Genomic DNA, 23,357 nt, shown 5'->3' with positions numbered 1-23,357 from the left:
AGAGTCTTGAGTCAAGACCCAGGCTCCCGGGGAGACATCAAATTTCTCTTTTGGGTCTTGAGTCCCAATACTCAAGACCCAAAAGAGAAATTCGATGTCCCAAGAGAATTTTGATGTCTCCCCGGGAGCCTGGGTCTTGACTCAAGACCCAAAAGAGAAATTTGATGTCTCCCCGGAATCATACGAGGAAGTAAAATGTATAATAAGCAAGAAAGGAAACACGGCCGCAATAAATGGATCCAGGGAGAAAGCGTGGCAAAGTATTGCCGACAAATTAGATGCACAAGTCGTCCAAAAATATATACAATTTATATACAAGTCCATACATATATAATTCAGTTAGGCTTAAACATGAGGAGTGTTAGTGTATAGTGAATATTGGAATTATCGCCTACTAATCTACAATGTGATAGCCTATTATATGCGCCATGCATCATCCAACCAATATGTCTGAGTCTGTGCTCAGGAATGTGTCAAAAACAAAACAATCTCCATGAATTCAAGGCTTCATGGAGTGTGTAATTGATAGAAAATAAGTATTTTTTGGGTGAACTATTCTTTTTAGTGTCTTGTTCAGGGACACTTTGACACATTGCTCAGGCCTGGGTTTGAACTTGGGATTTATGGCTTGCCAGGCAGGCTCTCTAACCATTCAGCTATGGCCACATAGCTAAATTAAAAAAGAAAATCTTTAATATATTATCAAACATCTAACAACAATATGAACTATAGTGTTAACAGAGTGACAATGACATATCACATGAGTCATTGTGAAACAATTATGATTCATGGTCACACTCTATTTCAGTAATATAATTAAATTGATTATATCTTATTGTATTTATTTCATTTTATTTGAATGCCAATGTCATTAAAATGAGTCCATATACAAACACATGTGTTGAATTAACTGTGGAAAAACTTGAAGAACAAGGCACTGGATTAAGTAAGCTTGGCTGTTAGCCTGGTCCCTACCAGGCTAAATTCACAGCTAAATTTCCATGGTAACTAAGGTAGGATTGCGTACATTTTCTTTCGTGAAATCGAGTCATGGATAAACTTATCCAGGGTGCTCTGGCTAAGATAATCTGGCAAGATAATTCAGCTTTCATGAAACCGATTCATCGCTAACCCTGGTTAAATTAAGCCAGGATAGGTGTTAAATCCAGGCTTAACCCCTAATTCTGCTTTCGTGAAATAGGCCCCTGGATGGAAACCAGTGTTGATTTCGTCGACTAAAACTAGACAAAAACTAAAACATTTCAGATGACTGAAATATGACAAAAACGAAATGGAATTGTATTCAAAAGACTATGACTAAAACTAAATAAAAATTTGTTGTCAAAATCAACACTGATGGAAACACTGATATTGTTATAATAAGCTTTACTGAAGAATGTTCCCTAATCACAAATCTAAAGGAAGTATTACGTATAAGTATGTTGCTAAAAAGGCCTCCACTTTCTCTGTGCCACATGTACTGACAGCCAGTGCTTTAGGTAGTAATAGCACCAATTTATTTGCTTTTATGCCATCGATCCAAGCCTCTTTCTAATAGAAACAAGAAGTACAGTAGACAAAGCAAGCTGTGAAATCTGCATGAGGATGGCTGCAATAGATTCAGTCAGTCTGGCAGTGATGAAAATGGGAATTCTATAAAGGGCACACAGTGGGAGGGCAGGCACAACGCTTTCATCAGCACACTATCTAGAATTTTGAGCAATGCAAGGAACAACTGTAATAGCAAAATGGTGGCCTTTCTTCTGATGATATAGGTGATGGAAGCACAAGAGATTTCAAAAGCCTTGGAATGAACACCCCCAAGTCCATTGACGTGATTATACTGGCATTTAAACAGCCCAGATATCACTATAAGGAACACTTGTTGCAGTGTGTCAGCAGTAATACAGTAAATACAGTACATTAATTTCCTCACCACCGATAACCTGATATGGCGGTATTAAAGTAGGTCTCATCTGGGACATAATGAAGAATGCCAGAACAGTCACAGTGGCACATCCTGTAATTTCCGTGGGAAGCTGACAATAATAAAAAAAAAACGTCTATTCGGTTGAATGCATCACGCCTTCAGGTCAGCCAAGGTGAGAGGAAATTAAACAGTGCACACTCTCTGCAGTCTCTTTAGACTGGAGTGATGGACAGAGGGCTCATCTCTGTGGGCTGTTGTGTTTGTTGGTGATGCCTTTGCTGAGTGTAGCGGCTGGCCTCCCTGAAGAAGCCTCTCCAGCTCCTCCCTGTGGACACACGAGAAATTAATTGGCGTCTGCACAGCATGAAACAGTCAAATGCCTATGACAATCTCAGGAGAAAAACACTGAAGCTCAAGTTCTGTGTACATAGTTATGTGATTCTTCACAGAGAAACTTTGAGTACATATTTCCCATCTGTACCTCTGCTTGCAGGGTTGTGTGAGGGAGACGGGGAGGCCCTATCACGGTCCCCTGGATCCTCATTGATTATGCCCAGGTTTATGTTCCATATGTTCCAGTTGACTTCCTCCACTCTGAGACACAAGAGGACACATGCACCAATTATAGTGTGCTGTGCAACACATCAGTCAGCTGTCAGAGAAGGAGACAGATTACTGAGGAACATGGCACACTGCACGTCAGCCCATCCAGTTCTACTCTCATAGCAGCATCTGAATTGTTCACATTGAGTAAATCATGCATTTTCGAAAACCCTTTGTTTCTGGTTCATTGTTATTAGAGTCTAAACCCCTTTTGTTACACTACTAGTTTATTATTATTAGTTCAGAGTTCAATCGACATGGGCTGAACTTATTTGTACATGTTAGAAATTTGACATACTAGGCTAGAGCAACATGATATAGTTTCTCCATATAGAATATCATGCAGATCGAATGGATGGAAGCAATCAATGTCAAATTCAAAATATTGGTGATAAGATGATATTTCTTACACAATGTATAAGGCCAAGAAACTTGACAAACAGAATATCCAGTGGTCTTTACTCAATAAACCTCTCTGTTCATCAACCATGATATAGTTTCCATCAGTTTGACCTTTTTTAAGAAAAAGATTCAATTCAGAAATGTTGACCTGTCAGCACCAACCTCAGAAGACAGACCTACAGTAGCTGACACAGAAACAGATACTGTAGATACTGCATCCTAGCCAGCTGGATGGAAAAGGTTGCCAGCATTTACAGCAGTGTTTCTCAATCTTTTTTGGGCCAGTGCACCCTATCCAATATCCAGGTCCTTTTTGCAGCCTTATAAAACACAGAACCAGGGCCAAAACTGTATAATTGATGTCATGTGTGATCAGCAGTGCAGGTACAATTCAACGAGACATTTACTGGCAAAATATCCAACCATGTTTGTCGACTTCATCAAGTGCATGGCGAAAGGGCCTTTCTGTGTGGAGTTTGCATATACTGCCTCCCCCTGGTTGGAACTGGTTGGAATAACGTGTTCCTTCCACACACTACGTCCTACTGGGGAAACTCCCCCCTATCAGGTGATAAGAAGTGGCCTGCTCACTCCTCATGCATTGAAGGAAGCATGAGCTAAGTTCAGGGCTCTCCCCAGGCTGGCAGAGGGAGAGTATCGCCCAGGATTACAGTTTAGGCAATTGGCACTGTGTAAAAAAATGGGTTACAAAAAGTGTCGGATAAAAAATGTAAGAAAAAAAAAGAAAATCAAGCGTATGGATGTATTTGTCCATCAAGTGTCATTGCCTGCCACCATTCTCATCTGCACTGAATAAGTTGTAACTAGACAAACCTGAAGCACCATCGACGATCCTCTCCAGCTATGGCACTGAGATCCTTCTCCACCCCAGAGCGAAGCCTCTTTCTCAGACAGCGAGGCAGCCCCTTCTCCAGGTCCAAGATGGTGATGGCCCTCTGAAGCACACATGAACACCATGCACATTATAGGTAAAACCTTGCCTGCTCTTTCCACCAAAACAAGGTCATTTATTTTTCTTGCACATTTTCTTAGGAGGCAGGTACAGCATAATTTCTGCAATTACAGATTTTCACAATCAATAGCAATAATGACGGTAACTATAATGACAAAAAACATTGAAGTGCTACTTCGGTGAAACCCCAGCCCACACCCTCACTGATATTTGTTTAGCAGAAAGAAACTGAAGTATGCAGGAATTACAACAAGGTCATTTCTTGTCAACCCTCTGGGATCTGCATCACCTGTAGCTTCCAGATGCCGGTGCTCTCGGTGGTGATTTGCTCCACGGTGCGGCTCATGAGGGCGATGAGCATGTTCAGCAGGAGGATGTAGGTGAGGATGATATAGGAGATAAGGAGGACGTAGAACACCTCCTTGTACTCGTACCCCTCCGTGAACTCCAGGTCACCCATGCCTATGGTGAACTTGAAGAGCTCCAGGGTGGTGTAGGAGATGTTCCTGTACGTGGGTTTCAGACACCCCTCCGTCTCCTCAGGGGGTAGTGGTCCATAAAGGCTTCTGCCGCTGCCGCTGCTGTTGGTCCCGGGAGGAACGGTGCTGCTGTTTGTCCCGCGAGGATCTATGAGCAGGGTCACCACCGCTGTGATGTCAAATGAGGACAGTTATGAGAACGGTGGCAGACATCATCCATGCATACTGTATATGTGTATGCATACTGTATACTGGCTAGTGGCTACAGTAATTTTCAGAGCTATTACTGTATCTCTGACTGCAGGAAGAATGAATATCATCAGCACAGATTCTGAAACATGAGTCTCTACTCTGACTCGTTTTGTCTTACCCGTCAGAATAGAACATTTTAATAGTCTTACCCGCCAGAATAGAACATTTTAATAGATTGATTCTTAAATGCTTTAGGCTATTTTGGAAACAGAATTGATGTATGATAGATAACAATGCCATGAATTACAGCTTCTAAAATCATATAGTACCATTTTGTCCTTTAAATATATAGTAAGCTCAATGATATTTCTTATGTTCATGCCTGCAACCAATTTGTGAGACATTTCAGATGGTGGAATATCTCATCTTGAAGTGACTTAATTCTTTGAGAAGACATACAATTATGCAATACCTGCTGAGAATCCAAACAGGAACACGATGTAGACAAAGAGAAAACGCAGTATATCACTAAGGATCATCTACGAAAGGAAAACAAAGAAGACCATATTTGATACACTTGAGCCCAATTTATACAGATTTTCAAAGTGCTATTTAGCATCATATCCCAGCTGTTGTGAAGGGTGTGTGTGATGTGATGTGATCAATACCCTCTGTATCATAACACTGTAGATTCCCATGTGTTCATTGCCTCTTGAGAAGTGCAGCAAGTTGATCCAGCTCAGAGCGAGACACAGCACCAGAAAGCCAAGGTATTCCTGCCTCCCACAGCAGTACAGCACAGCAGAGACTAGAAATAAGAGTGCCTGCACAAAACTAAAGCAGAGTAGATATAACAATGATCCCCCAGAGATCTGAAAACAGTGTATGCAGAACACAAACAGCTTATAAACACAGCTGCACTGCCAGCAACATAATGCATAATGAGCAGGGCATGACATAGGGTTTGCTTTCACACACACGCACGCACAAAGTGTTCTCTGATGTGATGATCAAAGATGCTACGTTGGGCTTTTTAATGTAGTTTGTGTTCAAGCAGACAAATATTACACATGTACTCTAATCATCTGATGTGCTGATCATATATTTCTTCCAGTGATTATTTCAAAGCAGAGAGTGCACGGATAAACTTGGTCATACAGTACAATCAGCTTGGCAACTTACAAAAGAATCTCACTATAACCGTCAATCAGCAGTGTCTGTAGCTTTGGACGTTTCCTCCTCATGTCTATTATCTGGGGATTAGACAAAAAGACTGCTCACATCTTTGTGCCATTTCTGAGAGTGTGTGATGCCGTCACATAACAAAACAAAACACTTAAACACACCCACATACCCCTCTGATGAAGAAATAGCAGGATCCCAGTGCCATCAGCAGCTGACCCGAGAGATAAAGGTAGCCATCTGTGGTGTGCACAATGGAGAACGGTGGCTGAGGACCAGACAACAATGATCAGTGTGAGCCTATACCCTATGGTTCAGTGGTTCCCAAACTTGTTAGCTCAAGACCCAATAGAGAAACTAGACGTTTGCCCGGGACCCAAACTAGTGAAAATAACAGATTTTCATTTTATTTATCAAATACGTTTGAAAAATGTTGGAATTGTTTTGAACTGATGAAAAGTTGTGATTTTCTGTTTAAACCTTTTGGAAAAAAAAAGAAAAAAAAAGTAGGAAACAGGATTCTTTTTTAATATTTACACGTGACCCATAAAAATTGGTCCGCGACCCAAATATGGGTCCCGACCCACTGTTTCGGAAACAGTGCTATAGTACATCACTTTGGCTCTTTTCCACTACAAGAACTAAGTGAACCGTGCCGTGCCATGTATTGTATTTAACAGGTTCTGGACGTGTTTCCATACGTTACGGGCCATAACGTATGGAAACACATAGAGAACCTTCTCTGAAGCTGATTCTCAGAACCTAATTTGGGCCTTGCTCAGGAGGTGGTACTAACCCTGAGTTTTGGGAACCCAGAACTGTACTTTCAAAATTGTTCAAAAATAGCCGATCAACTAGCTCACATGTGAGCTTGCTATTTTAGCTTATTTTATGACTTTCCTCCCTTTCAGGAGTCGTCGTGGTTATAATGGAGAAATGTAATGAAAACAACATCATAGAACTTCACCGAAGTTTCAGGTTATGGCAGGGTTACCATTCATAGTTGAAAAGAGCCTTTTGATAGAGTATATGATAGAGAAAACAGGTCAACCCAATGTTCCTTTTTTTAGTGAACTGGCAATAATCACTCACAGAGACTCGTGCTGTCTGGCTCACCTTGTCCTTCTTGTTATAGGCGACGATGGTGAACACGGACAGGTACAGGACATAGACCAGGAAGTTGAAGAAAAAGATGCGACCTGCGAAATTCTTCCACTTCTCCTCCAGCAGTCTGCTCAGAGGCTCAAGCTGGAGCATCTGGTGACGGTTCTGAAAGGACATTTGTTGTGTTTCAGACCAAAATAAGAACACTGAGACGCAGCAGTGGGTCCTCGTTGGGGTTACAATTACTGTGAGCAATTTTGCAACATACAGTATAATGTATGTTGCAAAAGTGTATATATATATTTTTTATATATAGAGATTATTATGTTTTTTATTACATATGTTATTATTAACCTTCACTTTCATTACTTAAGTTGAAAGGTCAAAATGTTATCTTAGTCCTCAAAATCTGGTAGAAAGTCATGTTAGCCAATCGATGAATAATTAGAACTACATTTGCAAGTGTATTTTGAGAATATTTCATGGTTTATTTTGAAACATTTGTTTTGGGTGTATTATTAGAAATTTGTAACAAGATACAGTACATTTAGATGTATGTTTACCCATCTCTGCACATCATAAATTACAATATGGTATGGTAGGTGACTGAATGTAATGATGTGACTTACAGGAATGCCACTGCCATAGACCAGTATGTCCAAGACAGAGTTGCTGTCCTGGTAAGAGTCCAGAGAGGCCAGATCATAAAGGGAAGAGGAGACAGGCCCATAAGCCCACTCAGTAAATTTACGAGACAAGTGTTTGGTGTGACTCTCTTTGAACTCCCGTTGCAGAATATGCCCGAAAATCTGTTAATGACAGACAAATAGTGATTAGAGAATAGGAACGACAATAAAGTTGGCCAAGACTGAAAACCTCGCATGAAGGAGATACATTTTGAAATAACAGAATATTGCTGTGTTAACAGGGCCTGCAGGTGAAACCATATCATAAGACCATACAGCGTTGTGAGCTTGTAGATCTGCTATTTTCGGCACGTGACACCCTTGTATGACAAAGTAGAAATCAGGCTTTACTCGTATGAACTTGTGGTCATTATTTACCCCAATCTTGCCTGTCTTAGCAGCCAACTTGAGAGGTGTTAGTCCCTGGTTGTTCTCGCTGTCCTCCAGCCTCCACTTGGGATGGAGTCTTGCGGTGAAGGTGAGGATATGGTCGTACATGGTGATGATGAAGGCAGTGTTCTCTGTGCTGTTGTCGGCCACAACCACTAGGGCATGCAGCACCATGTTTCCCTGAGAGTCCCTCTCCCGAACATCTGCTCTCTGGTGCTCATTTTCCAACAGGAAATCTACCACCGATTGTTGGTTGGTGCAGGCTGCCAGCGACAGAGGCAGCTCCCCTGTAGTTGGAAATCAGTACGCTTGTCTCTTATCAGCGTTTTGAATTACATTTCTGATCCAGATTAGTGGTTTTCAAAGTGGGGTCTGCGGTCCCTCTGGGGTCCTTGACGGGGTAGTTTAATTTCACTATAATGGACTGTTGGACTTTTCACAGCAGACATTTTGACAGGTAAACCCAGCTGAAAGTTATAACATTAATTCTGGTTGTGTTTTCATTCATTTTGTTTCTGTGTGCCAGCATGAAGTTAGCAGTACAGGGGCTATGCATGCTGGCACAAACAGTGACACCTAAACACATTAATAATTAATGTTACAAAACCTATGCTGTGAAAATGGTCTATTCAATTCACATGAAGTTATTACAATACAAAAAGATTTATGAGTGTCGACTATTCTAACAATATTTCAATATCACCACTACACCGCCACACAGAATGTATTTCTTATGAACAATATGCAATGACATTTAGACAATTTTATAAAATAAAATCATATCAGGGTCAGAATTGGGCAAGGTAGGGCAGAATCATTTAAAATGGTGTCTGATATAATAAAAGTCAATTTGGGGGTCTGTGACAGTTAGAAATTCCTGTTCTAGATAACAGTCAAAAGGTTTGAGGCCCTATCTTGCGCACCGCCTTACCCCTTATCCCTAAACGTATAAGCCATATTCTACTATTTTGATAAACATTTTGAAATAGTTCAACTAGCCAATCTACATCGACACATTGTGAGCTTGCAGATCGTTTCAAATCAAAAACCACATAAGTGGAAAAAGCGGCACTCCAAAGTAAATACTGCAAAACAGTGCAGATTAAAAAGGCTTTTTAATCTGCTCTGAGTTCTCGCAATAAAATGAGAAACTACATCTGAGCCACTGTCTTGCAGTAGTTACTTTGGAGTGCCGCTTTTTCCACTTAGGTGGTTTTTTATTTGAGTTGTATACATAGCTGAGCACCCACTGCCTAAACTAAGAAGGCATCCAGAGGAAGCGCACCGTTTCTTCTTTCTTACTTGTAGATCGTTTATTTGAACTATTTTAAAATGTTTTTCAAAATAGTAAAAAGGGGTAAGGCGACACGCAAGATAGGGCCCTCCGCCTATTTTCCATTAACTCAATGATTTCACTTATTTATGCACAAGTAATGGCTCAAGATTTATTTTACAGACTACTTCCATGGCATTTTGGTACTTTATTAGGACAGATACAGAGAGGGACACTCTGCAACATTGGTCCTCAGTCAGCAACTGACCCAGGGATGTTAATGTTGGAGGGTAGGCTCTGTGTATAACTGTAGTCCTGGGTTTCAAGAAGGTGGCATACTAATTTCCTGCTCCGGTTCCGTTTCCCATAGCTCTGTTTCATTGGCTTGGCAGCAGATTTGAACTGGGAAATACACATTTATGATTGATGACACATTCCAATGTGTTTCCGGTTCAAATCTGCTGCTCAGCCAATCAAACAAAGCTGTGGGAAAATGAACCTGAATAAGAAACGGATATTCCACCTTCTGGAAACCCGCGACTACAGTTATGTACAGAGCCTATTGGCTGGACTACCCCGGCAGCTATGGTGCTTTTAGCAGTGTCATTCAATGGTCAGAGAAAGCAGAGCACTCACCAAAGTAAAAGCTGGGGCCATCTTGTGGCTGGAAGAATTTCCCACAGGCTTTAGCATGTACATCAGCTCCTTTCTCGACCAATAGCTCAACATAATATTGACTCCTCCTCTCAATGGCAATATGGAGAGCTGTTTGACCTGGTGGATTCACACATCAATACATGAGTCATTCCACAATTGGAGGACATTTACTGTCTGTGCCCCCCTGAAATGTCAAATAATCCATGCACAAAATACTAAATCATGCACTTTTAAATATATATATGACAAAATGTAAATATAGTTGTAGAAAACATCTTCCAAAATATTATAAAAAATATCACAAAGCTCCCTAGCACCCCCCTAAAATACAAAGTTCCTCTTGTACTACCTTCTTGATGACCAACCTGTATGTCAAATATAACACAATTTTTAAATATATTTAAAATATATATATTTTTTGTATTCATTTTTTGATATGTATTTTGTAATCATTAATGTATTTTAAATAATAGTAATTATGCACTGAAATTGTGTAGGAAGAGAAATAATAATGAGTCACATATTAACATAGAGGAAATTAGATCAAGTCATCTGCTACCACCATGCGTAGACCAATGTCTCAATAACACAGCCCCAAATGTCCTACTGAGAAACTGAAGGAATTGCCTAAACATTTACTACAAACATGCCACAAGAAAGAAACCATCATGACACCTGAAGTGAGTGTTTATCCCTTGCCATGGTTTTGCACTTTTTCTGTTTTTCATGTGTCTATGAGGTTGATAGAACTTCATTAAGACCCCTGGTGGTGTTTTTATGGTGTTTTATGTCTTCTCTGACTATTTTGAGTTTCTTCTTGGAGGCTGAAACCTTGAGGGTCAAACGTGCCAATAGAAAAACAGCGCTTTAGTGACATAGTAAAACATACCCTCCTCCTCATTTTCATAACACAACAGGTGTGGGCATGAGGAGGAGGAGGGACTAGGACAGGTGGGTGGTACTAAGGTGGTGGAGGAGGTGCTAAGGTGAGAACCAGGTATACTTAATGAACTGGAGGCGTGTCCACAGAAAAACATAATTGTAACACTTTCTGTACACTTAAAAAAAAAATCTTCCTCCTAGTATAACCATAATACCTGATGATTATGTTTTAGGGGGGGGGGGAAATCACTGAAAATCACGGCACCCTGTCTTTAAGTTTATCTATAGGACTTTAAAGGGACTGAGTACTCTAACTGCTCCTGTTCAGCAGGTTGGTGCCTTGCATGGTTTCCTCTGCCATCGGTGTATGGATGTGTGTGCATGGGTGAAGGTGAAATACATAAAAATCTTTGGAGAAAGGCGCTCTACAAATGCAGTCCATTTAATGTATTTGAGAAAATGTTTGAAATACTAAAATTAGTTAAATAAAATGCATGATTATTGAAAAGGTGGGCAAAATAGATTTCAAAAGTTGCATAAATTAATATAAGTCAAATCTTTTTTCTTTTTTTAAAGATATTTTTTGGGCCTTTATTGATAGGTACAGTAGACTGACAGGAAACGGGGAGAGAGAGATGGGGAGTGACACGCAGCAAAGATCGTCAGGATCGGGAGTCGAACCTGCGACACACTGTTAGGCGGCATTAGCAGCCTAGGTGCCCAGACGGCTACGCCAGCCGTCCGGGCCTATAAGTCAAATCTTACCTAAAATTTTAAGTGTTCAATGTCAATGTAACTTTCTTTACTTAAATGGTAAAGAATTGTATTTAAACTATTTAAAATATACTTCTTTCAGGTTCTTGAGTTTTCGTAACAGGGTTATGCCAAGCATAGCACACAGTGAATAAAATAGCTCATAAAAAGTGTTTGCTTTGTCTCTCACATATTTTATTTGTAGTAGGATAGTTTTGAGATTGTGAACAGTGTTATAATTTGAATGTAAAAAAAGTTAAATAAAAATAAATAAAAACCAAGATTATTCTCATAGCATTTCAGAAGGTATCTGAGGCTATGGAGTTGTGAGACAGGGACAGACTGAAAGAAAGACTAGCAGGAAAGCCAGTTTACCTTTATAGTAGCTGTCTGTGGATGCAGCATTCACAAACTCTTTGATGTCTCCCATTCTCTCAGAAATCTCCAGGAGAAATTCCACCACTTTGTTTTCCCCATCTCTCAGATTCAGAAGAGCCTTGTGCAGGGCATTTTTACCATAGGATTGATCTGAGGACATAAACAAAGGACAAATTGTTATGACAATCTGATGACGAGAGCAGCTGTTGAAGTTGAACTACGACAATGCAGACAGTGTGCCTCACACTCTGAGTTGGTGAGTTTCTTCATGTTCTGGTGCAGGTACTGATGCAGGCCGTCGAGCTTCATGACATCCCCACTACCTGTTGCTTCAAACAGCCTTTTGATGTGAAATCTCTTGCGGTCTCTCTCCTCTTTATTTTCCTCCAAACCTCGAATTTCTCTACAAATAAAAAATCATGTTTGCAGCTTTTGGGTCAACAGGGATTATTTTAAAACTATGTGTGTATCCCAAGAGGGCAACAATATGGTTCTGACTTTTTGCAGCATATCATTGCTAATACAAGCAAGTCCTCAGGTACAGCTGTGTCCTCTGTATGTATCAGCACTGTTGCTAGGTAATCTCTGCCTGTTGGCTCATAATAAGAGAATAAAATGCCCTTAAGAGTGTATTACTTGTCACATGGAGTGTCTCACTTGTCAAAGTTGAGATTGAACTTTATCTTGGGCTTGGCTCCTTCTATTTCCTCCTGGTATTCTGTGTCCATGGGTGCTCTGGGTGGATCGGAGCTGCCCATACCTAGTGCAGATACCAGAAGGTCCTTCTTCGTTTCTTTACCCTGTCTTCTCTCCTCATCTGTGCGGTCGTCTGTCTCCAGAGAGAACACAGGAGCCCCGGGGCTCTGTGGCCTGCTCATTCTGACCTAGTAAGCCACAGAGCCTCTAGAGGATGTAGGAGACACGGGTTCAAGTATAAAACAAGCTTTGTACTTCCACATACACATGACTCATGAGTAACACACGGCTAGCTTCAATTCCTCATTTATTTATTTCTTTGAACATGAATAGAGACTCTGCCTTTAAGTGTACTGGCACATTCAGACATGTGATGCTTCATCCAAGATGACTAACAAAGGAGTTTATTTAGCAGAAGTATTCTATCAATGAAGTAAACATCACATTTGCTATGGGAAAAAAAATCTTCAGAATAAACGAAGAATTCTCAGTATGGCTGCCTCCAGAATGAACATTTATGAGAAACAACCTTTCTCAAAGACAAATATATCAGACAAATATATCTTTTACATCCTCCAATAAGTTGTACTGAAAACAAATAGAATAAAAATCTATAAAAAAAAGCCTCTTTGGATCTTCAGTATAAAAACCTCTTAAGGGCGCGCTCCCACCGCACTTTTATTTTACCTCTGGGGCGGAATCTGCCAATGCTTTGTCAATGCAAATGCGTGGATTTTTGGTCTTGCGGATTTTTTCCAAGAATCCACGCATTTGCATTGACAAAGCATTGGCAGATTCCGCCCCAGAGGTAAAATAAAAGTGCGGTGGGAGCGCGCCCTAAGGAATGTAATCTTTTTTTCTTGTTCTCCTTTTTCAGCTAAGAAAATGGGGAAGGGGTGACTCAATGGAAACTCTGAAGGATTGCAGAAGAGGAATTTGATGGCACAGCAAAAAAAAATCTACCATATGCTATATACTGTATCTGTTTGGAAAACATGGAGTTGGTTTGAAAAAACTGATGCAAGTGTATGAATACATGCAACAAAAAAGCCCCTTTGTTGAAAAGGGGTGTGTGCAACTGTGCATAATGACCACAATGATGATGTAATTCTGTCCTGGTGCATTATTCATGTGTACTTTGCTGTTCATGACTTCTTATTTATTTCTATGCATATTCCTTGAGCATTCCACATGAGCCTTACTTAATCTTAATCTAGCATGGTCATGATATCTATTACTTTTACACACACACACACACACACACACACACACACACACACACACACACACACACACACACACACACACACACACACACACACACACACACACACACACACACACACACACACACACACACACACACACACACACACACACACACACACACAGTATTGTTGCTGAAATGCAAATTGAATAACATAAGTAATGTGCTTTACCAATCAGACAGCATTTAATTTGATTTGTGCCCACAAATGATATCATCACTATGTATTCTTTGCATAAAGACCATATTCATGTTTACTTTCATTGTTGTAAGGTTACTACTGACACTGACGTGGCATGATGGTTTTAACGACACCTTCGATAACATCCCTGACAAAATGACGAAGTATTTTTACTTACACGGTATAAATCTGTACAAGCAATGCTGGTCCTAAATGGTCCAAAATTCAATGTGATGTGGTTGTCTTGGAAAGAGCCTCTGTGTGTGAATCGTAGTGTGGCAGATGCTGTGGATGCAAGGGCAGTGTAATTCCGTTGTCTGGGATGCTCAGAGGTTGTAATGGTGATGAGATTATGGGGGAGGCAAGAGAGCCAGATAGAGTGACCATCTCCTGAGAGCATCAGAGCACATTACCGGACGTCTCAGAGCTTAAAAGGCTCTGTGACCAATGTTATATTGACTATCTTTGGTCAGGCTGAGACAGCAACAAAGACCGTACGACTATAACGGAAGGCGTAAACAAAGACACACAACATGCTCATAATAAGTATACATGTATAAACACTTCCGGTCTCTACATTTAATTATCAACCGAGTCCATATAGCAAATAAGCTGTAATGCAGAATCTAGCATAACACATCCTTTTGTCCTACCTTTTCCTCTAATTCCAAATGCACAGAATAAAATGTGCAACAGTATGTTATACAGGAATCACCCCCCTCTTCAATCAAAGACTCAGGGGTATAGTAAAGAAACCCTCAGCCCTGTTCACATTAATTGTGTCTTGGCCCCTTGCACATATGCACCAACAGACAGGCCTGCACTTTACAGAATTAAAAATGCAAATGTTCAAAAGAATAGCACTGAAAGACTTGGTACCCTGAATACTCAGTTCCTCTATTCTCCGCTACAGTGCCTCTGCAAAGACTTGAAACCTTACAAAATAGTCGGTAACTTATATTCACATGAATCATAAAATCAAGTCATATTTCTCTACAACAAAGTCAAGTCAATTTTATTCATAAAGTGTCAGATCGCAACAAAAAAGTCAGGTCAAGACCATATTCTTTAAGTAAGTAAATCAAAAGTACAGTAACTACTTACCGCTTTGAACACTACAGTCAAAGGTTTTCCTGTCTCTCCTTTTTGTATCAGAAATATTCTGCAGAGCTTCCTGTGTGCTTTGCCTCTCTCTTCATGGTTTTCTATAATGAGCTCTCAGCTCGTGCTGCATCTGTGTTCCTGTGACTGAGTATGCAGTCTCAAAGCGTCTGCCTGTGATAACTGGCTGATAAGTATTCATGGTACTGGTTGATATCAGCTGCAGAGAATATGCTTCTGCTTTTATTTTCAGTATTAATGAAAGCGTACAAGGGATCGGGAATGCACTATATAAAAATGTACTCTACTCCACTTAAGAATTAATTCCTTAAAAAATGTACAAGATTAAGATAATAAATGAACAAAATAATGCAATTAAATGTAACAATATAATTCATGTTTATATTTATGACCTACATACTGTGATAGACATAGTGTTAACATTAACTCATTTATTCCAAAGAACCAAGTCTGTCATATTCATTATGTATAATCATTTACAGTCATTTTCAATTATTGAACTTGTCTTATTTTATGACCACCGTGTTGATTTTCTGTTCATTTGCTATTTTCAAGTACTGTACTTATGGGTGGAATTTAGCATTTTCCTTTTGGTATAAGTGAGGGTCATTAAGCTAACATAAAACTTTCCACTTACTTTCATTAGCTGAACTTTTTCATTTCTGTCCATCTTGTTGATTTCCTTTCATTTAGATATTAGATATTTTGGTATCAGTTGCCTTAATCAAAAAGTTCTCGTTTTAACCTAAATCTGGACTTTGTTGAATTTCTTAAAACAGTTCCTGATTTATTTCACACTTGCTCTTTTGAATATTGTGAAGGCTTGTGATGTTGAATCAGTGGTTTCATTTTCAGATTTGGTCATTTAGCTTTTACCTCATTTAGCCACATTAAGCCGTTGAACATTTTTTTATTATATTCATTCATAAATACATGAAAGAAAACATGAAAGAACAGTTGGTTCCTTCCTTTTGTTTATGTAAAGCGACTTCGGGTACTTAGAAAAGCTATATAAATCTGAGCTATTATTATTAAAGAGCTGCAGATTATATTGTTGTTTAAACAAATGATTTTTGAGTTAAATATCTTAATGTTGAATGTGAACTTTATTATGAGCCAAACAACCAACAACGGGAGACCTACAACGTTACATAATGGAGCCTGCCTTTAGCAACTTGAGGATCTTAGTTAGAGCTCTATTAGTGTACTAAAGGTACCCTTGGCCTGCAGAGTGCTGTGGTTGAACTGGTCTACTTACAGTACAGGTTACAGTATAGAGTCTATAGACACTACCTGACACCAGCACAAATACAACTATGACATAGACATGACATTGACAAACTATTGTCATGGACTCTATGGGCTGTGAGCATATTCTCAGAAGTAAAGGCTTATTTATACTTTGTTAACCCACCGTGTCATAAATATAAATAAATTAGCCACAATAAACTATACAATAAACAATAACATTGAATCCACAAATTAAATGAAAGAGCGGGAGAAATTAAACTACTTGAAGTGACAGCAAATTCCTGAGTCTTCATTTCACTCTGAGTGTAAAAAATCACAACCAGTGTGAAGTGGGCGGTGTGGTCATCACAGTGGTCATCATAGTGATGGAAGCTCACTTCGAAAAAAAATTTTTTGGAAGTGCATAATCCAATCACAGTACAGCTAGGGGTGTACTAATGAGCCAATCACAGTACAGCTAATGAGGTGTCCCAACCCCACTTATAGGGGCGGCTACACCGCCCAAAAATGGACCCGATCAATAGTTTTTGGGCGGTGTAGCCGCCCCTATAAGCGGGGTTGGGACACCTCATTAGCTGTATTGTGATTGGCCCATTAGTACACCCCTAGCTGTACTGTGATTGGCTGACTCTATTGGCTGACTCTATTCAGCACTGTGATTGGCTAGCGAGACACATGATGACATTAATAACCTATAAATAGGATTATGCACTTAAAATAATCCATATTTTTTTTGAAGTGAGCTTCCATCACTATGATGACCACTGTGATGACCACACCGCCCACTTCACACTGGGTGTGATTTTTATTTTAATTGGGAGATTTTGCTTGAGAGACAGGAAACCGAGGGCAGAGAGGGGAGACATGAAGAGAGTCAGGTCCTTGCGACTGGCTGCACCACCAGGCACCCCAACCCAATCCATTTTTACACTCTCAGCATTAAATGTACACTTATGATTTTACTGTGTACATTACAGGACATGAATCAAACAGGACTGATGCCTGGATAAAAAGGCACTAGCCAGAGGCACTAGCCAGATTAGGTTTGGAGGCATTTCAGTGATGGCCTATTATTCCACGATACATACAAAGGTCAGTATACCTTATCACACTACCCTAATTAATAAATTAAACTGTAAATATAATATTAATTATATAACATATTATAAACATTTCAGATAACATAATTGGAATGTTGAAATTATTGTCATTTGCAAAATGCAGTATTCATTTTGGTGAGTTTTCTTTTTCTTTTTTCATGCAACCAAAACATATATTCTCCTCATTTATATCGTTGCTGTCGGGGCAGGAACTTTGTACCTCCATATTTCTAACTTGTATGTTTTTTTTAATATAAATGAATGCCATTATTTTCCATACTACAGTGTCACACAAAAGTAGCAAACATTGCCGATCTACAAGCTCACAACACATCGCATCGCAAGCTTGTAGATCTGCTATTTTTTAACAATGTTAAAGTGAAAGTAATTTGGTGGTTAAATGTTTTTTTTTTAAATAAATATTTAACCAATGAAGTATTAACAAGAGCTTGTGTTGTGATTAAATAATAATGACTTTGGATCCATTGAAACACAGGTTCTTTTTTTACATTTTCTAAAAAGGAACTGTTTTGAACATACAAGGTTTTCCATCCGACAGCAACGATATATATTGTTGTTCAAACTCTGTCACAAAACACCATGGCCACGCCTACAGCAGAGTCCACATTTTCACTGTACTCCACATGCTGAGGAAACACTCTCTCCACCTCCTGTCTCAGCACCTCATTGCGACAAAGGGCACTCCCACTTCCTATGATCCTCTTCACCCCCGCCTCCTGCAGGAGGGCAACGGGCATCATGGTGGCGATATTGTCCAGGATGCCGTGGCACACCGCCCTGGTGACGTGGCCCAGGGACAGATTGGAGGTGGAGATGTTGACCACCTCGCCTAGCCTGAGTGGGTTGTGTCTTTCTCCGAGGAGGGTGGGGCTTACCTTCATATCGGTGTTTTCTTGGCTCAGAGCGCAGCAGATCAGCTTCTCGTACAGACTTGAATCACTGATCTCCACTCCTTTGCGAAATAAAGCAGAACAGTGTACATATACATGGGTATATAAAGACAGAGATCAAATGTCTGTGTTCTCTCATATTTTCAGAGCATTAAGCGTACATATATAGGTGAAAATGTCGTACCAAGCTCGTTCATCCATGCGCCAAGCATCCCCACTAAAGTGGCCATCACGTTTCCTCCATTGAGTGACGCTGCCACAGCCAAGTATGAGCCATCAAAGTAGGGGAAGTGAGAGACGGAAGACATAGGCTGAGGAACATCTGGGGGTTTGAAACCAGCTGGCATTGCATAGGTCAGCTGCGCTGAGGTGCTTATGTTGAGAACTAGGAAATTACAAGAGGGATAAAAAATTATTACGAATTGCTGAGGAAGTTCTTATGATCGAACCGTCTAAGGAACAGCAATAAACAAGTGGAGCTGAGAAGCAGTGTGCAGATTCTTTTGGATTGTCAACCTGCCATTTATCCAGCATCTGGACACTGAATAGGATGTGCATGCACTATCTCTCTTTGTTATAAAATCTAAAGTATTTATGCACAAAAACAACAAAACTGACAACCACCCACTCTGAGAAGTGTAGAAAATAAAATCCTCAGATTTCATTTAACTCTACCTACACTCTCAGAGTGTAATATATTTTCACCTGCATCTGTGTGAGCAGTCATGCAGGAGTACACAGAGCACTGGAAGTCTCCCAGGGCTGCCCCCACTGGTGTGTGTGCAGGGATGCCATGCCATTCCGTGCACGTCTCTCCAGCCAAGCAACCGGATGCCACACACTGAGGGAGCAGGTGCAAAGGGAAGCCAGCATCCTTCAAACTAAAGCATGCACACACACAGATGCTTTTAGTTGACGTGCAGCACACAGACACAGTAAGTATACAAGTTAGTGTGAATATGATGTAGTTTAGTACACACAAAAGTAGTTTAGTACAGAACATACATGAACATGCACAAATAATAATGCTGTTTACAAATAAATGTAAACAGCACGTGGTACAGTAAGACAGTTCTGGGGACTTGTTTCCATTGTGGTCCTATGTATTCAATTCATCAACATAGCAAACAATTGTACACAATAATACATTTCATCAACAAATACAAACATTATATGTACAAAGGAGATGGGAAATACCATTTACCTCCCCTTGTGGTCTCCTGATAAAAAAAATTCAGGCCAGTTTTGAAAGAAACCAGTGTTTTTTATAATAGACTAAAGGTGGGCGCATGCTACCATTTTCGGTGGTCACCTTATCACCTTATCACCGCGGTGGTGATAGAGAGCTCTCTCTATCATAGAGACCGCTCTCTCTATCACCTAAAGGGTGATAGGGTGACCACCTCATTTGGTAGCATGCGGGTCCCTTAAACCAATTAATATGATTAACTTAAGCCCTATTTTATACTTGTTGTTTATTTCTTTTTGAAAATAAATAAAACATATATTTTTCTATCGATTCGTTTTTATAATCAATTAAATCGATTAACTGCGTTCCACCCCTACATTAGGCCTATTCAGTAGGTGAATATTTTCAAGATTTTGAAAATAGCAGATCTACAAGTTCACAACATGTCACGATGTGACACGTTGTGAGCTTGTAGATTACAACTATTTTCATGCAACACCATCATATGACGGAGTAAAAAATTAAAGCTTAAGTGTTTAACCAATGCTTACATGTCCACATTCCACTGGTCAGTGGCGGTGTTGAAGTATCCCCAGCTGGCTGCATTCTGGGCGGTCATCACACATGTGTCCAGACCACAAAGCATGGACACCACATAATCCTGGATAGTCCCTGCTACTGTGAAGTCTGCAAGGAATTCTGGTCTGTGTTTAGAGAACACATTTTTTTATTTTAAAGAATGTATTGAAACTGGTTACAGATCACTGTCTACCAGTGAATTCCTTAAAAAAAAGTAAAACACACACACACACACACACACACACACACACACACACACACACACACACACACACACACACCTGTGTTGGTCAGGAAAATTGGGGGGAATGGGGGGTCAAACAAGGGATGAAAAGGGTCTCAGTCAGTACAGTACACTACATCTAATAGTACCGTAATAAGTATTAAATAAAGGCGGTTGTGGATTAGGAGGTAGAGTGGCCGAAGGTTCCTTCCTGGTTCAATCACAGACTCTTCTCGGCTTCATGTTGTGTCCTTGAGTAAGACACTGAAACTCTAACAGCTTGCGATGATGAGAGTGGTTCCTTGCATGGTTGCCTCCATCGTTGGGTGTGTGATGGGGTGAGTGCAATGCTCATTGTAAATCACTTTGGATAAAGGTGCTATATAAATGCAGGCCATTTACCAATGCGGACCACTAAGTATTAAAATGTAACAATTTCAACTGACAGAGTTACCTTTGTCAGGTTTATATATGACCAGAAACTGTAATGGGGTGAAAAAAGAGCAGTAGACTGACCTGTGTTTCATGTACCAGAAGATAGTAGCACAGCCAAACCCAGTGGCCACACTGAGGTGTGAGCGTGGCTTTGGAAGAGAGGACAGGAAGTCACTGCTGCAGCGCCCATCCTGCCAGGTGATCAGCTGACTGGAGTCTTTGGCTGTGAAGAAATCTCCATTGGACCGGTCACAACCTAGAAAGACAAAGATGATTATTACACTGTTGTGTTAATTTAACTCTGAGAGTGTGCAAATGGAATCAAATGTATCTGTAATTGGTTTATTTTGCACACTCTCAGGGTAAAGTGAATACTGAGGATTTTACTGTGAACTAGTACTACTAATCTAACTTAATTTCTGCTCACTTCATTCTGAGTAAAACATTATTTCAAAAGAAAACTAAAAAATCCTTGGGGCACGTGGCAGTCGGTAGCGCTGTCGCCTCACAGCTATAAGGTCCTGGGTTCGATTCCCGCCGGGGACGCTGTGGGCGTGTCCTCTCCTCTGTGTCATCAGTGCCTGTACCCTAGGTGGGGTTGGCGAAAGGGGCCTTTCTGTGTGGGATTTTGCCAGCTCGGACCAAACCTTTACCCCCCCTCTCCCCCCTCTTAACTACCCCACGGCTATCGTCGGCTCTACCAGTCGGGACATGACCGAACCTGCTCGGTCGTTGATCCACGGTAATCTAAAAGTCCCGACCGGCGCTATCTACAACAGGTTGTCGGCAGATGCTTTCCAACGCCTTCCGCGGCCGATTCGGGCCGATGTTGGTGCGGTGGAGAGCTGCCATGAAGCTGTTTTTATTGTTTTAATATTGTCAACGATTCCATAATCAGCTATAACTTTGCATTAACTGCAGTAAACCCTAATTGCCTTTTTTCAGTTAGACATCTATCCATATTGCATATTCCTATGATGAGAGCATGCTTTCATCAGTGAGATTTGAGGACAAATCTTCATTCAAACTCAGAGAAGAGGATCCAAAATGATACTGTAGTGAATTGCATAATATGGGTCAATAACCATGTAGATTATGTAGAAGAATGTGAGTTTTACGATAATATTGTTTGTTATGGAACTGTAAAATAATTACATGCGCACACACACACACACACACACACACACACACACACACACACACACACACACACACACACACACACACACACACACACACACACACACACACACACACACACAGTGTATAATATATCATCAACCAGACAAAAACAACGTGTGCAATCCTCTAAACAACCAGCAGGGAGCACTAACACTAAGTACCACACACTGACAGAAAAAGCACAGCAGCACAGCATCAGAGAGCCAGTCAGAGAACATAACATTATGGAATTCTTACCAGTCTTTGCTTTCCAAAACAAAACACCATGCATTTGTCCAGACACTCCAATTCTGATGACATTCTGGCGTTTGTCTCTCGGCAAAAAAGCGATGCATTCGTTCAGGGTTCTTATTATTTGGCCACTATCCTGCTCTTTAGCCTGTATGACAGACAAACATGATGTATTGGTCACAACGATGTAACACTTGTCAGACGTGGCTATGGAAGTCCATAGGTCGGAAAATTTGAAAATAAATACCACAATGAAATACATAAAATACACAATGAAATAAATAAATAAAACACAAAGAAATTAATAGAAAACACAAAATAAAAAAGCATAATGCAATAGATAAATAAATACATTTATTTATTTAATTATATATTTTTTTACTGTATTTATTATTTATATCATTTCGTTTTATTTTATTTTATTGAGGATTTTATTTATTTCATTGTGGTATTTAAAAAAAAAATTGGACCTATGGACTTGCAGACGTGGTGGTGGTGGTGGTGTATGTTCGCTTACCTGCAATATGTCTTTATAGTCGACGATATCAGACTTTGTTGGCAAGGAGTGCTGCGTAACTACAGATTTAGAGCCATGTTCTATTAAAACAACTTTTATCGAAGTGGTTCCTATATCTACGCCCAACACATATTTTGACATGGTTATGTCTTCCTGTTTTGTACATTGGACACTTGATTAAAGGGTCAGTCCCAAAGTTCCCAACTTGCATACGGACAACGGCACTGTTTTACGTTTGACAAATATGCAATATTATATATTAAAACTATATCATAAAAGCCATACTGTCATACATAGCCGAAAACAGCCATAAAGCGGATACATTTTAACGTCTCCTTTTAACGTCACGTTAAAATGATACGGACGTAAGATGACGTTTGTACGTCCATTAATGTTTTCTTTTGTTACGACCAGCGTTGCCATGTCTGCTTATTATAAGCGACTTTGGGCTTCGAGTTGCGTTTTTTTTGGGGCTTGTTTCAAAAGTGTACCGTAGTTGCTTATTTTGCGCTTGTTTCCTTATGTTGTTTAAACCAGTGGTTCTCAAACATTTTCATGTCAAGGAAACCCCCCAAATTAATATGTAGTT

The 23,357-nt window shown here is 40.1% G+C and overlaps 2 protein-coding genes across 4 annotated transcripts; both read right to left on the bottom strand.

Moving 5' to 3' along the window:
- Positions 1–290: 290 nt before the first annotated feature.
- trpv1 (transient receptor potential cation channel, subfamily V, member 1) lies at positions 291–18,419 on the bottom strand. 3 transcript variants are annotated; one of them, XM_080436488.1, is made up of 17 exons: positions 15,133–15,417; positions 14,207–14,313; positions 12,542–12,787; positions 12,130–12,287; positions 11,882–12,034; positions 9,851–9,988; positions 7,930–8,228; positions 7,495–7,674; positions 6,878–7,030; positions 5,934–6,029; positions 5,762–5,832; positions 5,248–5,413; positions 5,052–5,118; positions 4,198–4,556; positions 3,770–3,891; positions 2,412–2,524; positions 291–2,255 (listed from the first exon to the last, which is right to left on the bottom strand). In XM_080436488.1, exons 3-17 carry the CDS (start codon positions 12,760–12,762, stop codon positions 2,143–2,145), a joined length of 2,409 nt encoding a protein of 802 aa, XP_080292614.1. In that variant the 5' UTR covers positions 12,763–12,787; positions 14,207–14,313; positions 15,133–15,417; the 3' UTR covers positions 291–2,142. The 3 variants fall into 3 exon arrangements, with proteins under 3 accessions (XP_080292614.1, XP_080292616.1, XP_080292615.1); XM_080436490.1 differs by lacking the exons at positions 14,207–14,313; positions 15,133–15,417 and adding an exon at positions 18,398–18,419; XM_080436489.1 differs by lacking the exon at positions 14,207–14,313.
- shpk (sedoheptulokinase) lies at positions 17,183–23,092 on the bottom strand. Its single transcript, XM_080436492.1, has 7 exons — positions 22,769–23,092; positions 22,258–22,399; positions 20,920–21,094; positions 20,153–20,305; positions 19,118–19,293; positions 18,597–18,797; positions 17,183–18,474 (listed from the first exon to the last, which is right to left on the bottom strand). Exons 1-7 carry the CDS (start codon positions 22,907–22,909, stop codon positions 18,080–18,082), a joined length of 1,383 nt encoding a protein of 460 aa, XP_080292618.1. The 5' UTR covers positions 22,910–23,092; the 3' UTR covers positions 17,183–18,079.
- Between the last annotated feature and the right edge of the window lie 265 nt (positions 23,093–23,357).

This window comes from Gymnoscopelus braueri (assembly GCF_963280865.1).
Source record: "Gymnoscopelus braueri genome assembly, chromosome: 8".
Lineage (NCBI taxonomy): Eukaryota > Metazoa > Chordata > Actinopteri > Myctophiformes > Myctophidae > Gymnoscopelus > Gymnoscopelus braueri.
Note: the sequence above shows the minus strand (reverse complement) of the source record. Positions and strands in the feature narration are given on the sequence as shown.

Bases quoted from the DNA above. Each gene is read 5' to 3' on its own strand.
- shpk (XM_080436492.1), bottom strand. From the start codon at position 22,909: ATGTCAAAATATGTGTTGGGCGTAGATATAGGAACCACTTCGATAAAA. The intron at 21,095-22,257 runs GTAAGAATTCCA...TTGTCTTTCTAG, and splicing joins GTTTTGGAAAGCAAAGACTG to GTTGTGACCGGTCCAATGGA. The intron at 18,798-19,117 runs GTGAAAATATAT...GTAATTTCCTAG, and splicing joins GACTGCTCACACAGATGCAG to TTCTCAACATAAGCACCTCA.
- trpv1 (XM_080436490.1), bottom strand. From the start codon at position 12,762: ATGAGCAGGCCACAGAGCCCCGGGGCTCCTGTGTTCTCTCTGGAGACA. The intron at 9,989-11,881 runs GTAAACTGGCTT...TGAATCCACCAG, and splicing joins CACAGACAGCTACTATAAAG to GTCAAACAGCTCTCCATATT. The intron at 6,030-6,877 runs GTGAGCCAGACA...TCTGGTCCTCAG, and splicing joins CCTATAACAAGAAGGACAAG to CCACCGTTCTCCATTGTGCA.